This window comes from Rousettus aegyptiacus, unplaced genomic scaffold, assembly GCF_014176215.1.
Source record: "Rousettus aegyptiacus isolate mRouAeg1 unplaced genomic scaffold, mRouAeg1.p scaffold_m13_p_4, whole genome shotgun sequence".
Classification (NCBI taxonomy): Eukaryota; Metazoa; Chordata; class Mammalia; order Chiroptera; family Pteropodidae; genus Rousettus; species Rousettus aegyptiacus.
The window spans coordinates 43,397,322-43,408,725 of NW_023416307.1; the positions used below are offsets into that span (position 1 = coordinate 43,397,322).

An 11,404-nucleotide genomic window follows, 5' to 3' on the forward strand; every position below is an offset into this window, starting at 1 on the left:
CATCTCTAGCCTACACTTCATTCCTGAGGGGAACATTCATCTTTCTATTCGCCATTCCCCTGTGAGTGGTCCTCAGTCCTAACATCTTCCCTCAGCACATGGCCACATAACTATTATGCTTCCCCTAAGCCTTCTCTTCTTTGTTGCTTGTCTTGGTAAATGGCAACCCCCACTACACTTTTGCTTACATCAAAAAAAAGAAAATCAGGTTAGTTTTCTCCTAAATCCCCAGCCACATTGAATAGGTCACAATGTTCTGTTATTTTTTTCTCCTGATTTTTGCCCCCCAATTTATCCTCATTGCCTAGTTAAGGCTCCAGTTGTCTCTTACCTAGACTATTTCAACTACCTCTAATCCATTTCTGTTCTTTCCATTTATCCCTTTCCAATTCATCTTCCACGCCACCATCCTAGTTAACTACCTGACACATAATTTTGATAATTTTATTCTTAGACTGTTTGAAAGTCCCTCATTATCTAAAAATAAATAAATAAGATTAAAGCTCTTTCACAATGTTCTTTGTGGCAACCCTACGATCTCATCTATCTCCCTATCTCTGTTAGCACACATATGCACAGATACCACCACCGTCAACACCACCATCACACCACACTTTGGCACTACCAAAATTCTTATTAGTGATCTCAGATCTGTTTATAGCAGACACCTTGGATTATCCTTGCAGTCTTCAAGCATTCTTTGAAGATTTTACCCATGGTGAAGAGCCTTGGAAACTATGTTTGTACCACATGACCTGACCACTCAGGTCATGTTGGTAGGCCTGGAGTAGATTCTGGACCCAAGCTGGGCCAGGCAGTTGTTCTCTACTAGGAACTTAACATTTAGACTGAGAGCTATAACTTGGATGGATATTTGTGATTCAGTGGGTTTCTTTTCAATTCTTGTTTAGTCATGTCATGTGGCTTGGCAGTACCTTGTCATGGGATGTCCACAGTTCCCAACCATATGTTCCCATAAAAATGTTTAAGCAACTATGAAATGAGTTTCCTTTACTTGTCATCAACCAAGCTTAAGTCACTCATCAACGTGTTTCATGCTTAAGAGTTTAACATCTGCTTTTCTTCTGGTTAAATTATCCTATAACTCTTTTCATCTTAGGAATTTTTGCTTATCCTTAGGAACTAGCTCAAGCATTGCCTCCTCTGCAAATTTGTTTACTCCTGCCTGTGAGTTGCCATTGTATTTGTTATCATATTTGGTCATAATTTTGCTTATAACATGGTATTTCCCATAAAACCATAAGCTCTTCAAGGGTAGGGGTTATGCTATTTTCATGTTTCTATCTCCAGCACTATGGGAGAGCTTCATATATAGTACATTTAGTACACATGTGTTGAATGAATGAATTGATATTTGTGAAAAGTGCTCTATAAATTATTAAGGTCTATTAGATGGAATTTTTAAAAGAAAGCTATATTTCTTCCTCATATATAAAACAAAAGGCCTTACATTCTAATCCAATCACTAGATGATGCTATAGGTTATCCCTTCAGTCCTAAAATTCCAATCAATGTTCTGTCCTGAATTTTAAATTTATTATGGATATTATCAAGTGATCAAATTTTCATAAAAATTAAGATAAACATAAGAGGAAAGAAAGATACTAAAATAGCAAGCAATTTAGATGAGGGGAGAGGGAGGCTACATACTAATGGACCAGCCTTCCAATGGCCTTCTGTCTTTTATTTGAAGTCATTTTAAGGTTGTATTGTCAAAAACATTTTGACAATCTGCTTCAACATTTTATTTTTCTTCTGGATATAATAAAATATCTCTGTTTTGTCCTCTGTAAATGCTTTTTAGTATCTGAAAGAAAATGAAAAATGTTTGCATACCATCTCAAAAGAGAACTAATTTATCCTCCATCAATTTCAAAGAAAAACTTGTCTCCCTTCATCAACCACCCCAAAAAAGTACAAACAAGCAATAGTCCCAATTGTTTTTTTGAAGTCCAAGGAAAAATCTAGATCAAAGTAATATACTTTAGAACAGATTCATCATTCTCAAAACCTACATTTTCCTGCCTCTATGTTTTCGCCATCCATCCTGTCAACTCGTAATAGCATTCACATGCCTCTGCTCTCCACCATCTGTTAAAAAGCTCAGCTTCTCTAATTTCCATGAATGAGAATGTCCTTTCTCTTGGCTGTAGTCCTGCAGCTATTGCTTCACACCTCACCTGTAGAACTTCCTACACTCAACAGTCAACATGTCAGTCTTCTCCTCTACACTGGGATCCTCAAAGTCAAAGTCTGAGTCTCTGAATACTGTATCCACAGCACCTAACTGGTGCCTCAGCATCCAATTATATTAACTGTAATTAAGTTTATTCAAAGCTGATGTTATTCACCAGTTCTCCTTAAGGATTGTGTGACATTGCACTGAATTTAAAATTAAACCTAGCTAGAATTAGGAAACCACTTACCCAGCTCTACTCATTAAATTTTAGTTTGGCAAAAGTTAACAACTCAGCCTTCCCACCCCTTACCTCCCCAAGCACCAAATCATTTTAAATTCTACAGTTAACCTATGTCTGATTGATACCTACAAGTGTCTTTGGAAAGGTGATGCAATAGCATTGGTAAGAAAATCAGGATAACAAAGTTTTAACCTTGAATGTAACATTGGATATGACATTTTTCCTCCCTAAACCTCACTTTTGTCATCTATTATAAATGAGTCTTCAATGTCTTCCCATGGTTTGGGAACCAAAAAGCCAGCACAGATCAGCTTTCACTTCAACCAATAGCTAATCAATATAGTCAATGTACCATGAGGCAAAGTTCATCAAAAAAGAAAAACGATATATTTAATCCTGTAATTAAAATCTTTCTTTCCTAGGCTTTTGAAATGCCTTCTTACTCTCAGGGGGAAAAAAAATGCAATAGGCCATCCTCGGGTGTGCACAGAGATGGATCAAAAAATTAGAATACATGTCACATGCAAAAAAATAAAAAATAAAAAGAACTGGGGAAACCTAGGAGGGAGAAGAGAGTACACAGATGCAATGAAAGAACAAAAAGCATAGGAGCTTTTTGCAAGTATTTGGAGAACTTTCTTTGAAGGAATAATTAGATTTGTTCTACATAGTGCCGAAGTACCTCAGGAAGCAATGAGTCCTCTATCGTTAGAAGAATTTAAACAGTCTGGATGACTCATGGATAAAGATATGGTCAAGCAAGTTTAAGTACTGAATAATGGATTAGCACATAGCCAAAAAATGCTGTGATTCTCTGTCCTAGATCCTAACCACACATGGTAGCTCTCAGGCCAGGATCAGAAAGGTTAACCCATGGGGAATGGTCGAGACTGTTGAAGTAATGAAATACACCAGAGACTGAACATGCAAAAAGAAAGAAAAAAAGATTACAAATACTTCCTTGGAAATAGTGCCCCAATGAAGTCTCAGAATTTAACCCCGGTTCCAGAGCTTAAATTAACTTCTCCTCTGACAATAATAGAGTAGTAATACCCATTTGTATTATACATAAAAAAGCTAGATTAAGATGACCTAGAGCTAGTCTGCTTTTAATTTGCCCAGCAAGTTACAATTTCCCATGAACTCACCCTTTCCCCTTAAGATTATAGTGGGAGAACACTAGATTGGAAAACAGATAATCTGGTTCTAATTCCATCATTCACCAGCTGGCAACATCTTGGCCAAGTTACTTAATCTCTATGATTGTCAGCCTCTTCATGTATAAAACAGGAATATTAACATTTTCAAGCTCACATAGATTATATTGTAAAAGTATACACTGTGTCATTATACTTATTCGTAGAATTTATTTCATCTAGAATAAAGTCACTTAGACTTGCAAACCATAATTTAAAAACTAATAAGGAGAACAGAAAAAGACAAGGAGCTGTTCACACCTTTCTTCTTTCCTGGCACTCTATATCTTGGGCAGATAACTTAACCTCTCCCTATGTCAGCCTCCAGTAAAATGAATGGTGAAGATGAAATAATCTTTGAGCCCTCTTCCATGTCTGATATTCAGAATTAAAGGTCTATTTTACGTCAGCCATAAAACAGAATTATCTTTATACTGAGAATAGTTTGCAGCAGGGCCAAAAAACTGGTCCTACATTAAAATCAAGAAAGGATTTGCATGATCTTAAAGATAACGTGTGAGAAAAGTGTTAGTGAATCTGATTCTGTATGACTGTGAACTCCATGGTTGATGGACAGTTAAGTGAGCTCTATTAATGAAATGTATATGATGGCTAACGAAAACTGGATTGATTGAAGCTTCCAAATAAGTGAGTATGCTAATCACTTGTTTCAATTGTTGTTAAAATCATAACCATATTCTGTTCTTTCTGGTGTCACACCAGCACCACATAGAATAGCCATTAATGTCATTCTTGTGTGCCAACTAAAGCATTAATAAGAAATTTTGTTGCCTAGTAAATAAAAATTTGTTTAACTTGGCACTGCAAACTCATGAACCATTCATTCATTCTTCAATGAACACTGAGAACTTACTCTTTGCAAGACACTGTATGTGATACTGAATGGACCATACATATAATCAGACATATTCTTATGTTTATTCATTGGAAGTTCACACAAATACTCTATCACATACACTCACACAACTATAATAAATGGTAGGAAACATTAAGTAAGCACCATGGAAGTGATGCAGATCAGGTGCCTACAGAAGGGAGATATCCCAAGTGGGAGAATAAAGCAAGAATTTTATGGAGCAAGAAGCACACAAAATAAGTCTTGAAGTCGGGGTTAGATTTTGACATGTGGAAACGACAAGAAATTACAAAAGCAAAGAGAAGCCGGAATGCATGGCACATGTGAGACCAAAATAAGCACCGGTTAAAACATCTAACACCAAGTATTCACCATGTACTAAGAATGTTAAATACATGGTCTCAGAGAATCTTTATAACTCTAAGGGATCGGTTCTATAAGCATGTTTATTTGTAGGTAGGGAAACTAAGGCCTGGACAAGAAGAGTACTTTGCCCATTAAATGAAATAGCAGGTTGTTCAGAATTGTGAAGTCCGTAGTAGAGGCAGAGAAGAAAGAAAATATAACCTGAAAGGTCTGTTATGGCTAGATGATAAACAGACTAGAATACTAGACTCAGTGAATCAAACTTAAGGTGAAGACAAATGAACTAAATGGGAAGTGAAAAGTATGACCTTCTGTATATCACACACAAAAAACCTATGCTTTATATATTAAAATCATCACAAATCAGCACTCCTCTAGCATGTTGAAGCAAAGAATGACAGTCACATCTAGAGGAACTATGGGTCCCCTTGCTAATACAACACTCTACATATGAAGGTGAGAAAACTGAGACTGAAAAATAACTAAAACTAATCAAATATTCCATTTAATTTAAGCTTTAAATAAAGAATAAATATATATGTGGGCACATGCCTTAAAATTCCTGCCAGTTTCTTCCATACTACTATTGGGAACTGATACTAAAAATGATACTAAAAACTTAAAACCTCCTGGCCCTCACACAGTCTATGCATTTCTCAGAAAATGATTAAGCTGTGTTCTTGTCTGTGCTTTAATTATAATAATGCGATTCTATTACTCCACCGTGTTGGTTGGTAAGCAGATGTACATAAAGCATCTAACACAAACAGATCCCCTAAGTGGACACTCATTAATTCCCTCCTGAATGTATTGTAAATAAAAGATGAACCAAAACCTCAAAACATGTTCCTTTTTCATAGAAATTAGTAAAGTGGCTTGCATTTCCTCGTTTGATTAGCTGTTCAGGAATTAACTTCCATTAACCCATGCTCATTTTAAAAATGTGTATTATCTAACACAAATCTTTTCTATAAAATATGAAGCCCCTCTTAGATGTTTATATGTGGCCATCAGTGAGCACATACTATGGAGTTGTACTGAGTTTTTGTATTTATACTTGGTTTATTTTTCTAACAGCTATTCAGAAATATGGTTGATAGTTAAAACACATATCCCCAAAGGGGTATCTTAAATTAGCTATCTTTTTTTATCTCTGTCTTGAGCAATATCCTTTTGTATGTTATTATACTGCTAATAATAGATAACATTTACCAAATATTTTTATTATTGTTTGCATTTTTGTTTGACTCTCATTTTGATAAAATAAAAAGAAATGCTTAAACTCTCTTCTTTAGTTATTCTGAGATTATTGTATTGTGTTCTGATACCTTCAACAGTGTAGCATTTATAAAGGTGACCCAAAGCACATTTTTCTTGCAACCCATAGTATTCTTATTCTGTAATCTTATAATAAAAGTAATATTTACCCCTGAAAAACAATTTTAGAAGCTTACTTTTAAACAGAGATAGTCATTTAACATTGTTCAGTTACAGAGAGAATTGTCAAAGAAGATATAAAAGCAATGGTGTTTCTCTTGTTAAATGTTCATGAACTGGAAACAAATTTTAAAGGCTCAGAACTTTACTGAGCTATTTAAGCTATCTTCTTTCCTCCAACTTATAAATAAAGTTTTCTTTCTATTTTTTTAATATATTATGTATTTTACATATCAGCCAGGTAAGTAGTTGGACATTTCAGCCTGCCTACCCATAAATACTAATATTCATTTCCACATATAATTTAAGTACATTTAACATGTAATCGATGTTTGTGACAATCCTTTCCCATGATTTTCACTAAATTAAAGTTATCATTCATGGAGTTTTAAAAATGTATTATAGTTTTAAATGAGCCAAACTATAAGATTTACCATTTAAAACATAACTTTATTGCCACAGGGAATTTCAAATGTGTTTGTAAAATTCAGAGTATGTATCTTAAATAACTCAACTGAAATCACAACTGAAGGTAATTGTGTATTATTGAAAAGAAAGATTTACTCAATAAAGAATCAAATTATTGCTTTTCATCATTTCACCACAATTTTATTTTGTATTTACAGTCTTCCATTTCTAATGCAAGGGTATTTATGAGCACTGGGGGGATTAAGGAAGAGAGATGGGGTTTGGAGGAAAGGAATCAGAGGTCATACATGGACAACAACATTAATAAAACTAACAGGATGTGAAAGTCTTCCAGAAGAAATTCTTGCAGCCAGCTTTGCGTTCTCGGGGTGCCATGGCTGGGTTTGAGTTAGCAGATCTCTGCAGCTCCAGCCTCATTTCATCCTGCTCAGTAGCCTGGGACAAATCTTCAGGTTCCAGGGCATCATTCTCTGTCTGGTTGGGTTCAGACAGCAGCTCTGCCAAGAAGTACTTGGCCAGTTCCTGTACCGGGTGGAAGGGAGAGAGAGATAGAGGGACAGAATGAGGAGGATAATCATGGAGAAGAAGAAATGGAAAAGCCTAGTCTGGAAAGCAGATTCAGCCACACCCAAAACAATTTTCACAGCTGCGCGCTTTTGTCACCTAAAATCATTAAGGATATAAAAATAAGGGTATTTGCTATAATCACCAAATTACACAAAGAATCTTGAAAAACCCAAATGATTCCAAATGTTTCTGCAGGTTTTCTGTCTCTGTGGGTTTAAAATACACATATAGAGAGAAATAACAGATCGTTAAAGCAGTTTTGCAAAGTTAAAAAAAAAAGAACATGCTGAGTTTAACTCAATTTCTACATTATGAGCTAAAAATTGAAGTTGTTCTTACCGTTTTTATTAAGTCAATTGTGGGGAAACGAGACCTTTTACAATCTTATACGTATTGTGTTCCATGGAGTGCCCGATAGCCCTCCGTCCCGCTGCATGGGAGGGAAGTGCTGCTTAGGAAGATGGCAGCTTCAGGGGTACTCACTTTCAGCACCTGGGTCAGCACTTCCCTCCCATAGTCAGCACCGGGGATAGATGCCATCGCCCCTTCCAGTTCAATTATTCAGGTTTAGGGATTTTCTCGAATGCCAAAGAACTCACCTGAACTGTGACGCACTGCTTTGATTAAAAGGAAATTCTGGACTTTGAAAGTTTTCCCGAGAGCTTTGGGATCCGAGTGACCCAGAAAAGCACCAAAATTCTTCAGGAGCACCTCTTCAGCGTACCCAAGGGGACAGGGGCAAGGCTAGGAGAAAAATTAGGAATTCGAGAGAGGAGAAAGGAAACGTAGAGGGACTGTCCTTACCTGCTTCCCCGCGGCAGCAGCCAGGGACTTTTGCAGAAACTGACGGAGCCGGGGATCCGAGGGCGCACCGGTGACACCGCCCAAAGCCAGGACGATGGAGAGCGCGGCCAGCGCGCACTGGAGGCGGCAGGACAGCATCTCGGCGGCGCCCGGGGAAGCCGAGCTGGAGCGCGGTCAGTCAACTCTAGGAGCGGATCCGCAGGCAGCAGCGACGGCTCTGAACCGCGCGACTCCTAAAGCGGCTTCTGTGCTCTCCGCCGTCGTCTTTCCCCTTTTTAAACTCTCTCTCTGACGTCAGACTAGGAGGCGCCCCCAGATCTCACTAGCGCTTTTACGCACCATTACCCTCGTGAAATCAATCACAGAAGTGAGAGGAGGCTACACAATCCAAAGTGGTTTATTAAAAAAAAAAAAAATCCGCACATGCACAGGCCTACACAATGCCACACATGCCACGTTATTTACACAATCTTTGATACTCACTAAGTGCTATGCACATACACATTCCATAATTTCACACACATGCACACATGCACTTGATTGCACAGAGACGCTCACTCAGCCCAAAGAGACAAATGCACTACCACACACAGCTGCATACACGTAAATGTACCCAGACAACTCTATCATTAGACTCCAACACGTTAGGAGCATCAAACAAATGCAAAAGTACATGTGTGTGACAAGTGAAGATTCAGAATCATTACTCTAAGGACAGATTTGAGAATGGAATGTGGATGTTAGGACTGAATCATTTCTTTCTCCTATATTTCTGTAAAAAATCTTGTAGTTTAAGATGTAATGGTCTCTAAAAAAACTTTACTTTCCTTACAATGGAAGAGAAAATACCTTAGGCTTGCCCTCCATCCTTCTTTCTAAGCATCTGAGAAAATTCTTCTAGTCTGTCTTCTTAACGATAAGAAAAAAAAAAAAAGTGAAATTGACTTCATTTCTGTGCTTAGAAACTTGGAGCTGAAAAGCAATCTCTGAAACCAGATAATAAACCTCAGTGTTTGAGTCACTTAGCCTAGAAATGGGCTGAGAAATGGTCTGGATCACACACTGCCCAACTGAAACAAGGACCGGATTTCCACATTCCAAGGCCAGGGTTCTATTCACTTAACTCTGGGTTTTCTAACAGATTTCTGGCCAGTAGAAGCAGTTTTTAGTCAGGGGCCCCCAGTCTGGACATGCAAAAGTCCAGGAGCTCCCTGTACATCTGTGACCATCACTGTGTGTCTGAGTGTGGGGAATCAACAGACTCTTAGAGCCAGCACTCCCCTGCTCCCCACACGCATTAAAAGGAAGTTTAAGAAATGTTGTTTTAGAATTCTGGTTTTGGTCTAGTTAGGTGTTTGCTGTCAAGATCAGAGTTCTGACAATTTTCTTTTCTTTTCTTTTTTTTTCTTCAAAATAACTCCTTATCAAAGAAGAGCCAGCTAATATCCTGGCATGGTTCAGATGGTCTCTGCAGGTTCTTCAAGCTCATAAAAAGCTAAAAATGTATATGCGTTTGAAAAGCAATTGGCCAACCCTGTCATCAGCCATGTACCGTGTCTGTACTCTCAATACTTAGACCAAAACCATAATGTGGAGAAACAAGAGGAGTTGGGGGGTCTCCTGAATGGCTTGGCTAGTTGTCACCATCTTCTTTTGTGTCTGTAAGCCAAGGCAATGAGAGAATGCACAGGAAGGAGTGCTAGAGCTTCCCCGGCTTGGCAAGTCCAGGCAAGGCTCAGTGCAAATGGGACATTAAAAAGTCACTCATGTATGTTGGATAGTCTGGAAGAGCAATGAGTTGGGGGTTGAGAAACACAACTTAGAAAATGCATGCTATGTTCTCTCTATATACCTGTTTTTTGTTTTTTTTTTTTGTATATGTTTTTTAAATATTTTCTCATGCTATATACTCTGGAACTCCTTGACTCTTGACTAGGAACTCAGAATCTAGTTATATCAGCCCAACTCTCCCAAGGCACCCACAAATAACCTCACATCTCTTCCACCCAGGACATGGCCCTAGGCAATCCCACTGAGTAGATGAGGGCATTTCCTAAGACAGCAGCCAGCCAAAGAGCAAGTAGCTGCTCCACCATCTTTCTTCATGCTCTGGGATCAGTTCAGCCTTCTCCCTGGGCTTCTGCTCCTCCCCTTCCACATCCTTCTCCTCCTCCTCCACACACTCTCTTCTCTCCTCTTTCTTTTTTTCCCCCTTATTCAATCCTTCTTTTGTCTTCTCTCTCCATTTCTTGTCCTCATTCCTCTTCGTTGTTCTTCTGTCTCCCCAGTCACTTTCTGACTTCAGTCTGGTTCCACCTGGCTCTTTTCCTGCCTTCTCTGCATTTCTCCTTCTCTTCTCACTCTTCTTAGTCAATATCGATCTCAGTCTCTACCCCTAGTCTCTCCCTCTCGTCTCTCCCCTTCTCAGCAATTTCTCTCTCTCTCTCTCTCTCTCTCTCTCTCTCTCTCTCTCTCTCTCTCTCTCTCTCTCTCTCTCTCTCTCACACACACACACACACACACACACACACACACACACACAAAATATCACAATCTCAAGCTATTTAAGTACTTATTTGGGAATAGTGAAGTCTGAGTTGCTTTCCTCTCACTTCTGCTGAAGTGCTGAGGCTGTGAATGAGATGACTTCTGGGTTTTGTTTTTGTTTTGTTTTATAACCCTTGCATTATTAGGAGTCTAAGAACCGCTTAAGACAGAAGAGCCAAGAAAAAATGTGAAGTAAATTCTTCCTTAAATCCTCCATGGCCAAGTTTTGCAAAAACGTTGATTTAGCACGAAGGCACTTCAAATTTCCCCAACGTGATCCCTCTGCAGGCACTCTCTCTTAAGTCTTAATGAAACCAGGGATCCTATTCCCAGACCTTAGTCAGGAGGAACCACCTCCCCACATTCTTACGCAGGCCCTGTGGTTCGCAAAGTACTTTCGCATCTGCACATGAGCGCATGCTAGCGCCATCTCACAGAGGAGGAAATTAAAGTCCTGAGAGCAGATGTGCCTTGCACAAGGGCACACGGGCAGGAAGTGGCAAGATCAGAGGGAGGATGTTCCTCCACTATAGAACCTTTCACTCTCCCCTGACTCAGATGCCAGAGTCACCGGGCTGAGCAGCCTGTAGCCAGGATACAAGTGTCTCTAGAAGGCATCCAGTCCTCTTTCACATACAGCATTTCTGGCCAGAATAGGATTTCCCACCAACCTATGAAATGTACATTTGGGGGTGACTACCTGCCTATATGAGGAGTAGGAACTCATCTGAATAAAAAAC

The 11,404-nt window shown here is 38.8% G+C and overlaps 1 protein-coding gene across 1 annotated transcript; it reads right to left on the reverse strand.

Moving 5' to 3' along the window:
• Positions 1-6,892: 6,892 nt before the first annotated feature.
• On the reverse strand, positions 6,893-8,367 carry SST (somatostatin). Its single transcript, XM_016136239.2, has 2 exons — positions 8,118-8,367; positions 6,893-7,268 (listed from the first exon to the last, which is right to left on the reverse strand). Exons 1-2 carry the CDS (start codon positions 8,253-8,255, stop codon positions 7,056-7,058), a joined length of 351 nt encoding a protein of 116 aa, XP_015991725.1. The 5' UTR covers positions 8,256-8,367; the 3' UTR covers positions 6,893-7,055.
• Between the last annotated feature and the right edge of the window lie 3,037 nt (positions 8,368-11,404).